The sequence below is a fragment of the Tasmannia lanceolata genome, unplaced genomic scaffold (genome assembly GCF_043159265.1).
Source record: "Tasmannia lanceolata isolate RefF3 unplaced genomic scaffold, GAP_Taslan_0.1 ptg000008l, whole genome shotgun sequence".
Classification (NCBI taxonomy): Eukaryota; Viridiplantae; Streptophyta; class Magnoliopsida; order Canellales; family Winteraceae; genus Tasmannia; species Tasmannia lanceolata.
Genome location: NW_027518685.1, coordinates 9,631,668 through 9,651,915, shown reverse-complemented (window position 1 = coordinate 9,651,915; position 20,248 = coordinate 9,631,668). Strand labels below are relative to the sequence as shown.

The window sequence follows — 20,248 nt, the reverse complement described above, 5'->3', positions numbered from 1 at the left end:
AGGAACCATGGTTTTAAATTTTGGTTTCCATATGCATTTTGGCTCTCACAGAAACCCAAATTTGGAAAATTTCAGCTAAAATCCCGTATAACATTAAAAAACAATATTTTATTTAATACCGAAGTTCGGTAAAAAAATTGGGGAAATACTATATAATTAAAATTTTTGAGATTTTTGGGTTGAATTTTGTTAAATTTCAAATGAAATATTAAGAAAATGAAATTACGTCGGCCGAAATCTGGTACCATTTCGGGTATTGGCAATTTTCGGTTTGCTGACTGAAATCGGTTGAAATTTAAAAGCATGGGTGGAACCGATACGCAAATTGAGAGAGAGAGAGAGAGCTGTTCACTGAAACCCAAGAATTTTGTGTTATATATTATAAAATATAGTATATTACTAATAAATAATAATGTATTTGGCATTGTAAATTATATTATATTATAATAACATATTTTGAAGGGAGAAATCAAATTTTTGAGACTTGTGCAAGTTCCCTCCATTAATTTGAAGGGAAAAATCAAAGTCTTGAAAGTTGTGCAAAGTTCCCTCCATCTTTTTCATTTAGAATCTTTTCAAATGCTTTGGTGGGAATTATTTGAAATTTGGTGTATCCCACATGGAGATTTAGGATTCAAACTCTTTCACTCCTTCATCTATAAATAGGAGATAGTTTCACTCATCTCATTCAAGTTCTTTGGAGCTCTTTCTCTTTGAGAGAGCACCATGAAAGAACTTCAAGTAATAATAATTATATATATATATAGAGGAAAGTGTTGGTAAGCTTAAGCTCACCAAACTTATGGTGAGCTTAAGCGCCCAATCACATGGTTCCCACATTTTCTGTGGTGATCCAAACCATTCATTTGCAAGGCCCTATCATAGATAAGGTGTGTACCAAAAATCAGCTCCATAGGATCATCCTAACACATCCATTTGTGGAGGTCAAAATGGACAGACATTATTTGTTTACAAATCTGTCCATTTTTGTCCTCCACAAATGGAGTGGTTAGGATGATCCTATGGAGCTGATTTTTGGTACACACCCTATCTATGATAGGGCCTTGCAAATGAATGGTTTGGATCACCACAGAAAATGTGGGACCCATGTGATTGGGGCACTTAAGCTCACCAACACTTTCCTCATATGTATATATAATACTAGTAAAAAACCCCGTGCGCTGCACGGGCCGACAAAGAACTGTACGGACCACGTCATAGGTTGATCCAAACCGTCCATGTGATAGAACACAACATAAATAGGTTATGCCCCAAAAATCATTTCCATAGGCTGATCCTAGCCCTCCAATCTATAGATGTTTCCATAATTCCTCTTAAATCGGATAGTTAAGATCACCCTATAGATTTTTATTAAAAAACCATAAAGGAGGGGGGTAAGATTGAAATTATATGGCTTTAATGGGTGCCTTTGTTAAAAGCATAAAAGGAGGGGGTAGGATTGAAATTATATGATTTAATGGGTGCCTTTGTTAAAAGCATAAAGGAGGGGATAGGATTGAAATTATATGAGTTGAATGGATGTATTTGTTAAAAAAAGTCAAAAAATGTGATGTGTAATTCTCATGTAATTTTCAAAAAAAACAAAAAACTCTTGTGATGTGTAATTCTCATGTAATTTTCAAAAAAATAAAAAAACTCTCTTCTTTTCATCTCAGCTTATTGTAGTAGATGTAGTAGATAGATATACACAGAAGAAGAAGAATTGTCAAATATTTCTGAATCAAGCACGATGTTTCTGAAAATTTCTTTTGAATCACGTGCAGATTGTGCTTGGAGTTTCGAATCACGTCCAGAATCAGCAGGAATAAATGTCGAATCATCGACTAGCGGGACACCGAGTAAAACTGCAGTAGGATCTGCAAGCCTATTTCATTTATTATCTCTTTTTATCTAAATTTCATAAAAAGGACACTAAGAAAAGAAATTCTTACCAACTACTCCATCCTTCATGTCCTAACAAGTCTAAAAAAAATAATTAAAACATTAGAAATAAATTAAAATTAAATTATTAAATTAAAATTAAAATAATAAATTTAAAAAAAAAACAGTAATTGTCACTTTCATTCTCATCGCAAATTTAAATAATCTTTGTGATTTTCGATCATCTTTTGGTTTTGTTGGGGGTTTTATACTTCTTGTCCCAATTTTTTCTAGATTTGGTGATGGGATTTTCAGCATAGATCTCGTGTTTCTTTGTTCTTTTGTAGAACTCAATTTTTATGATGAATACTTTTTTATTCTTACTATTATTTCTATGTTGTTTTCTGAAATTATTTGTATTTATCTCTTTTTGGGGTAATATAGATTGATTTGATTTAGTTAAATTGCTTTTTTTAGTGTGTTTTATGGTTTTTACTTTCACTTCTTAGAAATAGGTGGAACAATGGTTTTAAATTTCGGTTTCGGTATGCGTTTTGGCCATCACCGAAACCGAAATTTCAAAATTTCGGTCAAAATTTTGGGAAAATATCATATAATTAAAATTTTGAGATTTTTCAATTTCGTTAAATTTTGGACGGAATATTAAAAAGGGAAATGATAAATGCGCCCCTTTTCATCAACAAGGACACCCAGCAGCAGAGTATCAATGACTGTAGAGGGGCTGATGCACTTCACGTCAGAAGTATTCAACGGATTTGACTGCCACGTACAACTGCATTTCATCACCAGGGACACCGAGTAACAGAGTATCACTGACTGCAGAGGGGCTGATGTATTTCACATCAGAAGTATAAGTAATCAACCGATTTGATTGCCACGTACACTGCAATTGGGTGTCCCGAGTGATGAGAAGGGGCGCATTTATCATTTCCCTATTAAAAAACAAAATCCCGTGGGCTGTAATCTGGTACCATTTCGGGTATTGGCAATTTCAGTTTCGGTGCTGACTGAAATCCGAAATTATGGTCGAAATTTAAAACCATGGGCGGAACCCATAAGCAAATTGAGAGAGAGAGAGATGTTGCTGTAGAGAGAGAAATGTTGATGTTTACAGGTTTGCTATTTGCTAGGCAATTTTGCTAAAAGCCATTTTGAGGTTCAGTTTTGCAGTAGAGACCAGCTTATATGAAATAAATTAATAAGACAAAATCTGCGACAAGGTGGCTGTTCTCTGCTGCAAAAACCGAGCTTGGAAATGGCTTTCGGCTTTCCATAAAATTACCTAGCAAATCCATTGGAGTGTGACATCACGCCTCACTAAGCATGATTACATCCCACAAGCCTCCTTTTACTATTCAGGGGCACCTTATTCCAGTGTACTTATGAGTTATGAGTCTTATGACTACTCTTTTCACACAGGAAGGGACGAATGTCAGGGCTGCATGATCGACATGATTCTTAGGGCATAAGAGATCCAAAATAAGGCCTATAAGATGGAGCATTTAGATCAGTCAGAGGATTTTGGCAGATGGTATTACAATGAAGTCGCGCCCTATGGGCCCTACTAAAGCATTACAAATAATGAGAGAGAGAGTGGTGGATACCAAAACAAAGGGGTTGAAGTATTGGTTCCCATCATTTTCTCTCCTCACCTCACATGCAAAAAAGGGAAGATTCCAGAACACTTTCTTTCCGAGATCGATTTCACGGAAACTGTTCTATAGAACAGAAGAGGAAAAAAAAAAAAAAAAAAAGGAAATTAAAGGCGAATTATACAGCGGTCGACTAAAGAGTACGATTTCGAGCTCTCTCTTATATAACTGCAAATGTAGAAAATTTCTTCTCTGATAAGCTGATTTTTTTTTTTACATATCTTCAGAAAAGGTTCTTCTCCCTAGGAAAAAAAATCGAGGTCTTTGATTGATTTGGAAAGAGATTTGAGAGCTGCGGCTTCACTTCTACTGTGTGGAAGACGAATTTTGAGAAGCTACAGATCTAGAAAAGAAGCAGAGACGATAATAATCTTGTCGGTCGCACTTCTAATTGATTTCTTTAAGGAGAATTCCAGATCTGATGAATTCAATGCCGCTTAAGCTCTAGAGATTACAGTAAGGCTAAGAATTTTTTCGAGATTAAATTTATTTTGGAAGCATATATAGTTGCAGAAAAATTGTAGTTTAGAAGAAGAATTTCCAAGCAAAGGCGAAAAAAAATCTCCTTCGCTGTAGATCCTTCAGGAGAAATCACAGTTGGCAAGACATCTTTTAGAAAGCAGGTCCTGAAATAAAGGGAAAGGAATCAAATCGCGTTTTTACTGTACCAGCGAAAAGAGTTACGAGAGATCAGAGTGTAGAAAAGCACTTCTCTGTTTCTTTTTTTTAACACAAAAACGCAACATATCACCGTATTTTATTAGATTTGGGATATAGTTAGGTCATTCATCTTCTTTTCTTTACCGAAAACAAAACAGAGATTAAGAGAAGCGCTGATCTCATCGATCGAGCAAAATCCAATAGCAGAAACTGATTTTCTTCACCAGATCTGCAAAAGGAGTGGCAGAACAGAAAATCTGATAGAGAATTCAAATCTTTATAGCCGATCTCTTATTCTCGCTAAAGATGTTCTCCCTCTGGATAAATCACGACCGTACGTTTGTGTTCATCACGCCGATCTTCTATCTTGCTATCGTTCTGTTTTCATTCTTGATCCTCGGATCTGAATCTCGAGACATCCGACCGTCCGATCACGGGTTAGCAAACCAGAAGGCTCCGAGATCGGCTTCACCGGAGATGAGGTCGTTCTTCGAGGGATCGTCTGACGTGGCATTGCCGGTGGCGAGGAATTCGAGCGATCCATTCTGGGGGATCGCCGGTGGTGTAACTCCGGCGAGTTTTAGTCACGTGCGAGATGGTCAGGGACACGAGCGAGAGGTTCTTCTCATTGTTAGCTTGGCTTGTGGGGCCCTTGGACTTGCTTTGCTTGTCGCTGTTGCTGCCGTTTATCTGTTTCGGGCCTACAGGGCTAAATAAGTAAATAATAAAGAGAGAGAGAATTTTATGTAGAGAAAAAAATTATGGATTCTTGTTGAGTGATCTCTATATCATTTTTTATGTTTTTTCTTCATCTCCACCGTGCATTAAATCAACCCACGTTAATTGAAACCGTTCATTTTGGTGGACCCGCCCCTGAATGGACCTTATTGGTGGGTCCTCATACGAGTGGTTTCCATGTGTTAGGGTTGAGAATTGAGATTATGGTTGATCTGTGCACGCCATGGAACTTTTCATTTGAGGCCTTAGAAAAGGGAAATGATAGATTCGCCCCCTATTTTTTTTTACTCGGACAGCCCCCTTAGTGTAAAAGAGTAGTCTTATAGACTAAAGTTGACTGTTCCAAGTGAAAAATGGGCAAATGTGAAATGTATCACTTCATTTTTATGAATTTTAAAAGACTAGGCTATACATTCCCACATCGTCACACCAATGATTTATCTGTATTACAATCTCTTTAATAATAAATCGGAATTGATATCCTCACTCCCTCGTTTTCAATAAAGGCACTCCAGTCCTTTAGTACTTTTTCTGGTCCTTTAAATACGAATTAGGATTTGCTAGGGACCATAGCAGAAGGGATTTGGCAAGCCGGCTGTTGCATGAGGGAGCAGTCACATGGGCTCACTTTTCAAAAGATTTTGTCTTATTCATTTTATTCATCCGATGTGGCTGCTCTCTCATGCAACCGCCAGCCCGCAAAATGCCTTCTGCGATGGTCCCTAGAAGGATGCCCTTATTCAGTTTTCCAGATGCTTGTTGAAAAGGTGGTACCGAAGGTCTCTGAAGTTCCATTATTGAAACAAGAGAATAATTTCCACCAATAAAACAATGACATATTGTCTGATATGTCTAAGTTCATTCCAAAAAATCACTGAATAAATGAAAAGTCGGAGAAAATAATAGCGATTAATGGTTAAAGTCAAGACCTTTTACCAACCAGGCGGCAACCAAGAGATAGATGGTGCCAGAAAATAAAGAGAGGGGTGTCATAATTAAAAGAAGAGACTAGCGTAGGGAGTCACCTCCGACCTAATTTTTTTTTTGGTAAATGATATATTCGCCCCTTTTTCTTCCTCGGGCCAGCCCTTTGTAGGGCAAAAAAGTATACATACGCTCGAAGAAGGGGTAGTCCCGAGGAAGAAAAGGGGGAGAATATATCATTTACCAAATAAAAGGTAGATAAGGTTCTTGGGCTCACATGTCATCATTAGCAAACAAAATCACTTCAACTCGCCATGTGCCGCTCATCAACGAACGACTCACCCACTCCCAAACTATTATACATTTTCAACTTCCTGACTCTCTAATAATTGTAACAAGTAAGAACTAAGTGGGCAACTCATGGATTATCGAGATTTTTCTGAATTGAAGACAAAGATGTGAAGCTGTTACGAGCTTAGATCAGAGAAGAAGAAGAAAAACAGAGTTCTAAGAAGAAGAAGAAGAAGAAGAAGAGATTTCTTGAATTACAGAAAATTGAAGAAAGATAGCTGGTTTCGAGGCACCAGAACCTCCATTACAGAATTTAAGAAGTTTCTACACAATATTCACTACTTGATCCTTTCCCTGCTTTCCTATTTATAGGTATAGTTGTTATGCTCTGTTTTTTTAACTACTTGCCTAACTGCCTAACAGCATTTGTTATTCTCAACTAATCTCTAAGCCTTGCTGGCAATTCTCTCCTTCGATGGCTGACTCTCCTTGCAGGTTCAGTAGCTACTTGGCTCGTGACAGAAGCTTACTAGAATTACCAATTTTTTGAGTGATTACTAAAGGGCGAATGGGCAATCAAAACATCTTAAGTGGCCATTTAATTTTATAATACAGGATCGTAAGATCATGGATTTTACAAGCTAAAACTTGGATTGTGCAAGCTAAAACATGGGGTTAAATAATGGACCCCACTCTACGCATGTACTTTGGGGAGATGGTGGGTCCATTCATGGGTGTAAAATGGCGGGCCACATTATATGCATGGGTTTGGGCATAAATAGGCCGCCCAACCGTATCAAAACATAAGGTGTAAAATGGTAGGCTCCATCCATTGAATGGGGTGGTGTCAAAAAATCCACTGTAGAAAATATTCTAGTAAAAATTTTCTGTAAAAAAGTTTTCCAAAAAAATAAAAAAAAAATCCTGGAAAGAAAATGGATGACAATGGAAAGAAACATGTTTAGTATATATTGTAGATGGGATTTGTTAGCGTCCATCACAAAAGGCATTTTGCAGATGGTATGTCGCATGTCAGACCTAATGATGACAAAATCTGCTGAAAAGTGAGCCTCTGTGGCTGCTCCGACATGCGACACAGATCATCTCGAAATGCTTTTTGCCATGGAAGCGAGCAAATCCCATTATAGATTACAGATAGATAGATAGATTATAGATATGTTTAAGCATACCCAAAGAGGCCCTTTACCATCCAATCAGACCTCTTTGGATAACACTAAATAATATTTGTATGTAAGATCTAAAAATTATTTGCATATAATCTCAGATACAAAGAGTGTTGTAGTTAAATATGATCATTTCCAAATAATAGTAATAATATTTTTTTTGAAGAAATAATTGTTAATAGTAGTTTTTGTTTTTGAAGAAATAATGTTGGTACAACCAAATGCTCTTTTTCAATTCCTATTTCTCTCTTCACCAGAGCCAATTTCCAAAAATGACCAAAAAGTCCCTGTGCACTGCAACACGAGGACAAGATACTAGAGATGAACTCATAAAGAATAGAAATTGCACTCGGAGAGATGTGTGTTGTCACTGACCCCTTATGATTTTTTTTTTTTTACACTAGATGATAAGGCTAAACAGAGACCATGATCTATTTACAGTGAAGGCTTTAATCCATTTCCATTTTTTCTTCCAAAAGAAGAACAGAAAAGATCCCTTCGAATTCCTCATCTACCATCAGGTTGATTTTCGCCACTGTTTCTTGCCTTTCTTGGGATGTAACTTGAAAGGGCTCCAACACTTTCGGCGTTTTGAGGAGGTTTCAGTGAAGAGACCAGAGGCCAAGGCCTGTTGAAGCCACACATCAAACTCTTCTTCATCATCCTCCGTCATCTCGGCATCAAAATCCCATGGAAATCTAGTTGGATTGGATTTCTGGGCAGACTTCTCCAAGCTGACCATGTTTACGTGGAAGCTTGGGCGGTGGGTATTCGGCCTACAACTCATTCCCTGCATAATTATCCCAAGTGGAATGAGCAAGAAAGAGCGGGAATGGCAGAAAAGCATGAAGTAAAAAGGTAATTATGGGTGGGAGTCTAGGAAAGATGAAAATCCAAAATGGACACAAGGCCCAAAGTAGAAGATTCATGCAACTAGAGTTACAATCCCAGACACAAATGTCAGAATCTGAAATCAATTGGCAATAGGTTGCCAGTGTAATTATAGAGCCATGTATCCAAGACAATCCTTTTTTTTTTTTCAGAAAGCATGCGATGCAAGGCACATTCGTTGCCATGATCATTCATATAAATTCTTCATTTGTCTTTACCATTTATTACAGGATTTAATTTGTATACTACTTATATAGGTTTGAAGTAAGGGTGTCAATTTTGGCTCCGGCTCGGAAGCTCGGCTCGAGCTCAGCTCGAATCCTTAACGAGCCGAGCCAAACCGGCTGGCCAGGCTCATTAAGCTTAACGAGCCGAGCCCGAGCTAGGCCAGGCTCGACTCGGCTCGGCTCGTTAAGGCTCGTGAAGGATTTAATATACTTAAATATATATTGTATATTAATTTGTATACTAAAAGGGTTGTCCAGGGAGTGAAAGGGGAAGGCAAAATATGTCACTTCTTTTTTGGTACCCCATTTGTTACTTGGACCACCCCCCGTGGTGTAAAAAGAGTAGTCAAATTACACTAGATAGGGCTGTCCAGGGAAGATGAGGGGTGTGAATATATCATTCACCTTAATATAACCCAAGCTCATTAAGGCTCGCGAGCTTGGCCGAGCCGAGCTGAATTTTTGAGCTTAACGAGCCGAGCCGAGCTGGGCCAAGCTCGGCTCGGCTCGGCTCGTTTACACCCCTAGTTTGAAGTATTTCTGTTGGTGATTGATCTGCTATTCCAGAAATAAAAGACGACTACACCGGAGATTTTGACTCAGACTTTATGCAACTTTCATAAGTAGAAAAAATTCCTGTTACAACTGGAAATAGAATAGATGTTATAGATAAGGTAGATGCTATTTATTTTCCGTTTTTTTGTATACCAGCAAAATACTAGCTTTCAGTATAACGGGAAAAGAACAAAGAATATTTCTGTTGAACTTTGCAACTATGGATGAGAGGATGTGGGAATGCTGATACACTAACCTGACAAATGGCCCATTCCGACACATCAAAGATCTTGCTCTCTGCACAAACAAAAGCCTGTGGTATTTCCACCTGAAAGGCATGAAAAAGCTGCTAAATTACTAACAGGGAAACAATTTGATCATTTCTAAGTGCAGCAGCAGACCCAAAGATAAAATTGTATTCAATGTATTTGTAAGAATGAATTGAGAAAATGACTAGCCGACGAGAACCTCACATATTAAGTAAAAAAGATGCCCTCATGTAAATCCTGTAAAAGGAATGCCGTTCTATCTTCTAATGCTACTTGTCGTTAAATCAAGCAATGTAACATCCTATTCAAAGTGGCCCACTCGTAAATTTATGATCTGGACATGCAGGACTGTCTTCTTAGCGTCATTATTCACTAGTGTGAAATTCTTAATACATGCAAGAGAAAAATCAGTGTCACTATGTTGGTTTGGCTTTTGAGATGATCCCATATGATTATTTGAGCAGGCATGGGACTAAGATTGAGAGTGGAAATATGCCGATGCAAAAGAGTAACTTACGAGAACTGGGAGCCACTAGGAAGATTGTGAAAATAAAGCAATATATAGGTACTTACCTAGTTAACTACTCTTCCCAAACCAAATACCTAGTTAATTCTTAAAAAAAGGGGCGGCCGGTGCACGACGCTCCCTCCGCAAAGAGGCTGTTTCCGTGACTCGAACCTGTGACCACCAGGTCACAATGAAGCAACCTTACCTAGTTAACTCTTACCAAACCAAATTTTTAGATTATTAAAATTATGGAAACAAAAGTATGAGATTTGGAATGAAGAACCAAGGGCCGCAATGTGTACAAGATTTGGAAATATGACGATTGCAAAACCATTCCATGCAAGATCCAAACTGCAGTTTTGAAAAGTGAAGAATGGAAAAAATGTGAACCTTAAAACTATGTAACTGGGACAAATTGCTTTCTTAAACAATGCTGTACTATTCAAGCCTTAACTTGTTTCTTTTTTACCTTTTTGGGACAATAGTTCTAAAATTTCTATGCATTTTAATAAATAACACTCTCTACTTCATATTACTGTATGTTTGTGTTGGCATGTCAATGACCTCACGTCTAACCCGATACACGCGCACATCTAAGTAATATGGTTCGGCAAATATGCCATCATTTCACCATGGGAGTGAACACACTTTTCAATCCATTCCCAACTTTAATGAAGCTGTATTGCAGAACTTGCACAACAGGATAAACCATCCCAGAAGAACATGTTAGTCTGCTTCGAATTCAATCCTTGGTACTAATAAAATGCAACTGATATATCTCACTCCAACCCCATACTATGTGCTTCGGAAACTTTCCATATCAAGTGAACTTTGCCTCATTGAGTACAGTAACTTTATAAAACAAAGCTTTGTGCCACTAGAGCATAAATTAAACCTTAAGATAGTGTAAAATGAGTATATCAGATTACAATTTACAAGCCAAAATTTGAAAAAAATAATCATGCACACCCTTTGGGCAAACAAAATACGCTCTTAGCTGCATGCAGTGGGACAAGTAGAAAGAGCAGAGCAGCGGTGGTTCTTCAAATTCAAAAGGTGGGAGAGCGATGGAAATCTTTCTTACAGTCACAGGATAATGTTAAGAATTTTAAACATTGTATACATAATTAAATATGGAAATTAACTTATTTAAGGCTTGCGTTTAGAGAACCTTAACGAGTATCTAGAGATTCAAGACTTACAAGGGATTTGTTTGAGTAAAGGTAGTTTTTACATGGAATAATGGATTCATCATTATGATTTGAAGTATTGGAAATCTGGTATGTATGGGACACCACAATATCCAATAGTATCAGACCACATCATCTGATATGTCTCATTCTCACATCATCCCATAAACTCATAAAGGTAGTTTTTATATGGAATAATGGATTCATCGTTATGTTTTGAAGTATAGGGAATCTGGTATGTATGAGACACCACAATATCCAATAGTATCAGACCACGTCATCTGATATGCCTCATTCTCAGATGAGACGGTCAGCTTTGGGATGAACAGTGTCTCATTCTCAGATGAGACGGTCAGCTTTTGGATGAAGACAATACACAAATTTTTCCATACATTTCAATCAGGAGTTACTTACGTAAGAGGAAGTTTAAGGCAACTGATGGTAGAAACAAGAGGAAGTTTGGAAGCAAGGGTTTAAAAGCAGAAGCAGAAAATTAGGTAAAAAACTCTTGCTTTGAAAGAGTGGGTTGTACTACAGTCAATAAGAAACGAAACGAGTGAAAGAAAGCAATGCACTTGAAATAGAAACATGGTAAAGACAGTGTTCTTTCACCCTGAGGTCGGGGGTTCGATCCCAGCTTACCTATCCAAAAAAAATAAGTGTTCAATTTTCCTGAGGCCTGAAACTCTCTCTAACATTTGGCAATCTTTCAAGTACAGAGCACATCAATTTTACTGATGAGAACTTATTGACCAATTGGCTCAATCTTAAAACCATTACCCTCATGCAACTTAATATTTCAATGGGCTCTTTTACAAGTTCTCTACTAAAGTGTGACGCTGTGATGGTTGCACATTATACTTATAATCTAGATCCTAATGGCAGATAGAAGAACAGTAAAGGTCCCATTTTTGTAGATGAATCCATGGAATGAACTTATCAGAGTGATCATCCTAGTTCCAACATACTATCATACATTGTACTATTAAAACTTAAGAGATCCAAATGATATACATAAAAGGTGAGATCCTCTTAGGCTTAGTAATGGAATACCTTTTGAGGCGTCGCAAAGACCAATGAGCATTTATATTCAACCCATCCATCTCCATCTTTGGCTGGATGGTATTGGCAGCAATCCTGATGGCCAAAAAGACAACGCTATCTTATATCTATATTGATATAGCTCAAATTTTACCTATACGAGAAAACAAGTAGCCTCATCCTAGAATATTTATCATAAAAAAACTTCTTTTAGGTCTCATTCTATAATGTGATAGAACTGCAGATTAGCTTACCTGACACCACCTTGCCTTGGCCTTCGTTCTATGCGTGCATATCCATATATGTGAATTGCCACACTTTGTACACTGGATACGCCTGGACTCTTCAGAACGATAGTCTACCCCATCCTAATCATTAGAAAGGTATAATCAAGCACCCAACCAAAAGGTTTGGTAGAGAAACATCCAATAGGAATACGTGCCAAGGTGTATCATTTTGAAAGATAATAAAATTTGCATGCCTCATATGCATGGTTTTAAATTTCGGTTTCAGCTAAAATTTCAGACTAATCCGAAACCGAAATTTTAGCCGAAATTCCATACAGCTAACGAAATTCCGTTTTTTTTTTTGGGACAAAATTTCGACTGAAATTTTGAAATTCCTTAACGGAATAAAAAATATTATTTTATTACGAATTTTGACGAAATTCCCGAAATTTGGTAAATTTTGGGAATTTCAGCTTCGGTGCGTTTCGGTTTCGGTCGATTTCGGTCGAAATTTAAAACCATGCTCATATGCACACTGAAGTTTAACTAAAACTGGAACAAAATCAGTTCTTTAACAAAAAAAAATAAAAATTGAAGTTAACAAATAGGACTGTAGCAATAAAATACAAGAACAATGTTAACAGAAAAAGTGGAGAACTAACATTATCGATAAGCAATAGAACTTGAAATTTCCATGCAGATCTTCTAGAGAAGATAAGAAATGGAAAAAGCGGGCAGATGCTTGTTGCACAATGAAAATTGTGATTTCTTTGAGTGTATCAATGTAAAATAAGATAGAAGTCTAATGAGGAGTGGGTGGCCTAGTAAGAGCATTTCTTCATTGTAGGACTCACTGAAATAATCCCGGCACTTTTGGGCTAGACATTGCTCTACATGACACTTATTATGCAGTAGGACATTTCCATTATGCAAAGTAAAAGCCATGGGATTGGTTCATTCTTCAGGCCCACTCACTGAATGACAGCCACGAATTTCTTATGTTTCAAATATAAAAAAAAAAGAACATGAGAAAGAAAACATGTCAGGATTCCTCCTCGATAGCCATGTAATATGAATCTCATATTAAAAGGCCAGGCAATCATGCAGTGACTACCAATTTTCCATTTCAAATGACGACTACTGTACATAAAACAAACACACACTAGTTCATTACTTTAGAATGTCAGTTGAGTACACAAAGAACTGCTGAGTCAACATGACAAAGAACCAGGTACAAAAAGAACTCCCAAGTCGTTTTGATCAAGACCCAGGTCCCCGGTTGAGTTATAGGAGGAACTCAGCTTTAGTAAAAACCAAAAGAACTTGGTTGAACACTCAAAAACGTTGATCCAGTGCTAAAAAATCGCAATTGACTATGCAAGATACTTGACCAAGTACCATTAAAAAAAAAAGATACTTGACCAAGTGCTTGAAAAACTCAAGTATGGGTCAAGTTTTTCAAAGTTAAAAAAAAAAAATCATCAAGTAAATTATTGAGTATTGAACAACTCGGGTTCGGTCCAGCAAGTCAATCTAATTTGAGTTTTGAACGACTCGGATCCAATCCAGCCAGTCAATCTACTTTCATGTTTTTTCGCATCAGCAGAAGTAAATCATTACCTGTTGGGAAGTGCCAGGAGACCTCTGACGAACAATCCTAGATTCTTCCTTCCTCAATTGTTCATCATAGCTTCTCTTCTTAGCTGCATCTGAAAGAACCTGAAAATCCATCACTGTTATGACTTGTTGAAAGGTCAATATCATCAACTTACTAAAAGTTATAAAATTATCAATTTCAAGATGGCAATGAAACAACATACAAAAAGTAAGACCATTTAATGGGCAGAGGACTACAAATGTCAATGAACACAAACTTGCCTCATATGCACACTGAAGTTTCTTAAATGATTCACTTGCCATTGGGCTTCCCATATTTTTATCAGGATGCACGAGCACAGCCTACATAGATTTAAAAAAAAAGGACGATGAATACAAGAATACTTACACAGATACTACAAAGTACAAACTCAGTTTGGAAATGAAGAGCATAGCTTTATGTACCATTCAAAAAAAAGATAAAAAAAGAGTATAGCTTTATGCAGATGCACAACAAAAATAAACAAACCTTTTTCCTGTATTCTTTTCTCAATAGTGTAACATCAATGTTCTTGTTTCTGGGATAACCTAGTGCTTCGTAATAATCCAAGCTACTCAATATCCTCTTCATCTCATCCAGTGAACTTGAATCTGCTTTGACTACCTTGCTAGCAGAAGAATCTTTTTGAATGTTCACAACATTTGATGTATCAGGTGTGTTGATGGATGGCTTGCTTGAGGATAACTTTTCAGATTCGCCGGTTGAAGAAGCATATTCACAATTTCTAGATAAGTCCTCAGGTATAGGTTCCGATTCCTTGTGTTCTTCAAAGTGCGTGCCTTCATCCACACCATCGTATCTTTGAAGCAAGTAATTCAAGACATCATTTGAAAGGAAGGCTAGGTTTATTGAGAGAAACACCCCAAGCCATCCGACTCGAACTTTGACACAATAGACAGCATAGGCAGTTGACATGAAGACAACCAGACGTACATGATTTAGGGAGAACAAATAGCCTGCATTTACCATAGTATAGTCTTAAATGATTTCCGGGTTCAGAAAATTCAGAAGTTAAAATGAGCAAAACCAATAGAAGAAGGATGCAGTTCCAGGTATTAAAGATATGCATAGAGAAGGAGGTGATTCCATACCTCCAACTATGAACAATGTGCCTGTTATCCAGAAGTTACCATACATCCACAAAATTAAAATCCCAAACAGTCCAACAAGAAAAAGGCCAGGGGTGTAACCCAAGTAATGAACAACACCTCCAGCAGCTCCCTGAAACAATGACTCCAAGTGTCAGTTACATTTGTTCTCGAATCTCGAGACACTTAATAGAAAGCCAAATTAATAAATATTCCTTCCCTTCTCAATCCAAAAGACACAAATAAATACGTGCAAGTGTTTATAGATCAAATACGCATTCACAATAAAAAATAATTTCAAATAAATAGCTTTTTTTATACAAGTTAGGCACGTAAGGGTCATGAATCAAGTAAAGAGCAAGCATAAAGCACAAAGAGAAAAAAAAATCAGTTCTCAGCACCCCATTCATCTTCCCAATACAATTTCCCCAATCCTTCCTAGAGCTCAACATGTTGCATTTGTTCTGCCTTCCCAAGTACATTCAGTGACTTACCTTCTAGACCTCCAACGTATGATACCCAGACACAAATGCCGATACGTATACGTATACGTGAACACTGGTACAACATGGAATTTTTGTAAAATCAAGGACACGGCACTGGCTAATATAATATTAATAAAAATAAGTTTCTTTGATGCAAAGATATATTACAAAATATAAAACGCTTAAAGGGCTTACCATGCTATGGTTTTTAATGGTCCTGGAATTGTAGATAAGTGATAGTATCACACATTGTCAAGTTTGATGAAGTGATTAGTTAAATAAAAGCTTCTTTCTCACATAGCCATATCCTGATGTATCACATACCTGAATCATGCCATATCCTGGTGACATGGGTACTCTGGGTTTATATAAGTATCCCATTATCAGTTTTTTTATGGTGAAGTCGTACACAGCAACCCAACTCGCTTTTTTTGCCGTTGAAGGATATCTCTTGAAACGTATTGTAGTGTTTCCCAACTCAAGTAGGATACTACAAGTCTCACTGGATGTGAATTTTAATAAGATTCCTATGAGACTCAAAACACCTTATATCACACGGTGTTAAAGAAGACATTATCCATGCCTAAATTCAAGGCAATACTTAACAAATGTACATCAGCAAACAAGCACGAGACAAAGGACCGACATCCCAGGGTGTCTTCTCAGCTTTTAATCTTCGTTTGCTAGCCAAACAAAGCATTTATATGACGTGGCACCCAAAACTCCTACAAAACCTAGAGGAATCACAAGGTAAACCCTGGCAAATGGCTGTCATAAGATGAAATTCAGTTTCCAAACTTGTTTTCTGAAAAATGTGCTTCCTTTCCACCACATTCCCACTTGTCTCCTTGTATTTTCCTACCATGTATCTTGCATTCATGCTGATTCTGTTTTTGGAAGGAATCAACTGAAAGTCAGAAACTCATTCCCTTTCTATGAATGTTTGCCATTTTAAGAAGTGTTTCCTTAAAAATATAGGCATGTCTTCTTCGTCCTAATTCAGTTTGGTTGATTTTCACTCTATTTTTTTACACTCCATTAATGATTCTATGCATAAATTTCCTGCACTTGTTAGATAATCCCCTGTTAAATATCTTCCTATTAAATTTTTATTTTATTTTTCCGAGAGAGAACAAAGTAATACATTACTTAACAAATATACAAAATAGAGAAAATAGGATGAGCTGTTCCAGAAAGCAACGATACAACTTAATCAGTACACACTCTATAAAGACACCACTACTCCAATTACAAGCTCACTTAGGTCAACTCACGCTCTTCTCATTAGTACTTCTTGGGAAATGCTTGACACTCAGTGATACTTTCGTAATAATGTCAAGCATTTCTAGGATATTATGCGCTAACTTCCATGGCTTCAAAAAGCTTGTCTGACCTATGCTACCATTTCTTTCACGTCATCGTCCACCTACAAGTTCCAGTTAGCTCCTCCTAAAACATATGTAGGCCAGTATTGAGTGCTCTTATTTCAGCTTCATTTGAATTTGCTGCCTCAAATTGTACCAGTGTAAGCTTTTCCAACTCCATCCAAGTCATCCTAGTGCTGAATATCATATTGAAAATCTATTCTGCAATAATGTATTTTCTTAAATTATTGTTATGAAGGTATCGTGTCTATGTTCATTTGTGTAAGGCCTAAAATCCGATTTGAAAGCAAAAATCATCCTTATTGGCAATTAACCAAAAGAGTGTGGATCTTTTGACCAAGTTTTTAAATTTCGGTTTCAACCTCCACAGAAATGCAACCATTTCATTTTCAGCTGGAAATTTTAGTGGAAATGCTGTAAGATCATGAAAAGTTATGGAAACATATGCAAACGATAGAATTTTACGATGAAATTTCAGGACTGCTAGAATAAACAGAAATACATACTTAGAAAACATCATATAAGAAAGACAACCATCCATAATGATTTAACAACATCAAACACCTAGTGACATGCGATGTTGCACATGCTGAAAAATTCAATATATACCACATTTCACATGTACTTCATATGAATACATATACATAAAACATATCTTACATTTTACATGCAATTTATAAAATATAAATATGTAACACTTATTGAGATAGTATACCACTAATATTCATACAATTTTGGTTTCGGTATACATATCAGTTTCGATATCGGTTTCGGTGGGGAGGGAAATAGAAACATTTCGGTCGTTTCGTGCCGGTTTCAGTGGAAATTTAAAACTATGCTTTTGACAATAATTTTACCTCATTTGTGGCTGCCAGCAAGACCAAAAGACCATGAGAGGGTTTAATCCTAATGCATACTATAGGGTAAAGTTTCTAAGATATGGTTAAATTGAGAAGTTAAATGAGTGAGTTGTGAAAACCTTCACTAGATAGTATAAAGTGTATTTCAAAGAAACATTGAATCCAAGGTCACGATGATGAATCAATGACTATATACCATTCAAAAAAAAAAACAATAAAATGATGACTATAAGGTTACGAAATGGATGCAAAACATAAATTCTTCCATCGTGCCATGGAAGAAGTATAGATGGAACTTTTCTTTATACCATTATAAATTACTCAAAAGGCATCAGGGTTCTGGACTGCGACTGGCCACCACAACATCCAGATACATTCAGAAGAAGAAAAAATTTCAATAACCACCATTAAAAAAAAATAAAATTCAATAACCATCATTTTGCGCACAGGAATACAGCTTAGAAGATCAACAAACAGCAACCCTAGTGGCATAGCTACCATCATGGAAGACTACTAAAGTTGCAGATGAAGTTGTGATTTGACAATGGAATTCGTGTGTGTATAAGATTGTAAATGATACCAATAAGGACAAAAGAAAACAAGAAGAAACCATGAGTAGAAAAGGAAAACCAAATAGTGTGGACTTACAAAACTTAGGAGGACGTAAATCACGCACGTTATTGATGTCAAACTAAGAAAGCAACTCCACATAATAACAAGCAATGCCGTTGAACCCAGTCTGAACAATGAATTGAAACCCCTTATAACACAATCCCTCCATTGTAACAGTAACAGCAAAAGAAACTTCCCCAATTGTACACTCCATGTGTAAATCATAGGCCAGTGGCGATCGATTAAAAAGACAGTTTTGTCCCTGAAACAGCTCACTGCAGCTCGCGCACCCAACAAAACATGCTTCTGAGACTGGGTCCATTCCCATCCTTGCTTGAACAACCGTATGTTCTCCATGATAAAACCTAAAGCCTCATCGAAAAGCCCTAACTATCTCCAAAAATTAAAATTCACCACTATTCCGAAGGAAGCAAGAACTAAGTGAAAGATCAAGTCACACATCTCTTTACAGTAACCTGCTACTGATTAGCTGCCTCCACGACAAAATTGGAAACCCTAAATTCTCACCTGATTCGAAGCCCTAACTATTTCCACAACGAATTTAGTAATCCGCTGAATCAGGCGACTTCCAAAATCCTAGAAATCTGACTGCAATCTAATAGAAACCATCATCCAGCTAATTACTAAAAATTTCACTGAAAATCACGAAGAAAACAATTGAATTCCCCTCAAATGCCTTAAAACACTAAAATCCTAGCCGAATCCGAATACTATTCCAATCCTGTCAAATTCCAGCGGATTACTTCAGGATGAATTTTTTGAAAAAAGTAACACAATTCCTTCGTAAAAGCACCGACATCCAAAACCCTAGAAATCTCACTGAAATTTAACAAAAACCATACCAATTCAGCTCATTTGATCCTCTTTTTTAACGTGTACTTGCTCTGTTAAAAGCAATCAATGGAAAGCGAAAAAAAAAAGGTACCGACTTGGAAAACCCTAGAAATCTCAGTGAAATCTAACAAAAAAACATACCAATTCAGCTCATTTTTTACCGTACTTGTCTATTGGAAAGTGGAAACCAATCAACCGAAAGCGAAAAAACAGTAACACAATCCCCTCATAAAAGTACCGACTTCAAGAACACTAGAAATCTCACTGGAATCTAACAAAAAACATACCAATTCCGCTTATTCGATCCCGTTTCTTAACGTACTTGCTCTGTTAGAAGCAATAAATCGAAAGCTGTAGTGAAATTTACTTGATTTGTTGCAGCTCATTTCGAAACCCTAGAAATCCAGCTATTCCCAGCACTTTTCCACATCAGAGAAGAAAAAAGAAAAGCAAAAACGATTGTTTGGAGAAACGTCTTTAACGGATTACGACAAGGAAAATCCGAATCCGAATCCGAATCCGAATCCGAGCTCCCTTCAAAACCCTAGAAATCTCGCCAAAGCAGAAAAAAGACGTGAAAAGGTATGCGAGATTTATTGCTTGATTTATTGCTTGTTGCAGACAGAGAGAGAGAGAGATGAGAATTTATTTTTAGGGTTTTTCTGCGTGGAATTTTTTGTTCAGTCGAATGCCTTTTGAGTTTTGACTGACTGTGGAGTAGATTTTTATTACAAAGATAAGTTAGTTAAATAATAAAACAACGATTTTTGTCGTAAATGAAAAACGCAACGTTTTCGGGATAATGATACTGCCACGCCTGTTCCCAGCATTTCCACCTCATCTTCTTCGACAATGACCATTTGCCCTTTATTTAGTTTGTCTTTTTCTCGAAAACGAATAAGACAAACCAAATAGGTGAAAATGTTGAGGAAGGGGCTGGAAATTTCATTTCCGATATTTCATCTGGGAATTGATAAGTTCGCACCCCCTGTAGAATAATTCGCACCCCTCTAACGCGAATTGACGTTAAAAAGCGTTCCTTCAAAT

General features: G+C 36.9%; 1 protein-coding gene and 1 long non-coding RNA gene across 2 annotated transcripts; one reads left to right on the top strand and one right to left on the bottom strand.

Moving 5' to 3' along the window:
• Positions 1 to 3,332: 3,332 nt before the first annotated feature.
• Positions 3,333 to 4,281, top strand: LOC143882681 (uncharacterized). The gene is made up of 2 exons (XR_013252296.1): positions 3,333 to 3,694; positions 3,782 to 4,281. It is a non-coding gene; the product is annotated as an uncharacterized LOC143882681 (long non-coding RNA).
• Positions 4,282 to 7,667: 3,386 nt separating this feature from the next.
• LOC143884279 (Chaperone DnaJ-domain superfamily protein) lies at positions 7,668 to 19,917 on the bottom strand. The gene is made up of 9 exons (XM_077387753.1): positions 18,383 to 19,917; positions 15,008 to 15,137; positions 14,385 to 14,872; positions 14,138 to 14,218; positions 13,880 to 13,978; positions 12,287 to 12,400; positions 12,045 to 12,128; positions 9,281 to 9,352; positions 7,668 to 8,141 (listed from the first exon to the last, which is right to left on the bottom strand). Exons 1-9 carry the CDS (start codon positions 18,701 to 18,703, stop codon positions 7,869 to 7,871), a joined length of 1,662 nt encoding a protein of 553 aa, XP_077243868.1. The 5' UTR covers positions 18,704 to 19,917; the 3' UTR covers positions 7,668 to 7,868.
• Between the last annotated feature and the right edge of the window lie 331 nt (positions 19,918 to 20,248).

Coding starts and splice junctions, on each gene's coding strand:
- LOC143884279 (XM_077387753.1), bottom strand. CDS start 18,703: ATGGAGAACATACGGTTGTTCAAGCAAGGATGGGAATGGACCCAGTCT. Junction 15,138..18,382: donor TTTACGTCCTCCTAAGTTTT/GTAAGTCCACAC, acceptor TCATTGTTTCAG/GGAGCTGCTGGAGGTGTTGT. Junction 9,353..12,044: donor TCTTTGCGACGCCTCAAAAG/GTATTCCATTAC, acceptor CATGCCTTTCAG/GTGGAAATACCACAGGCTTT.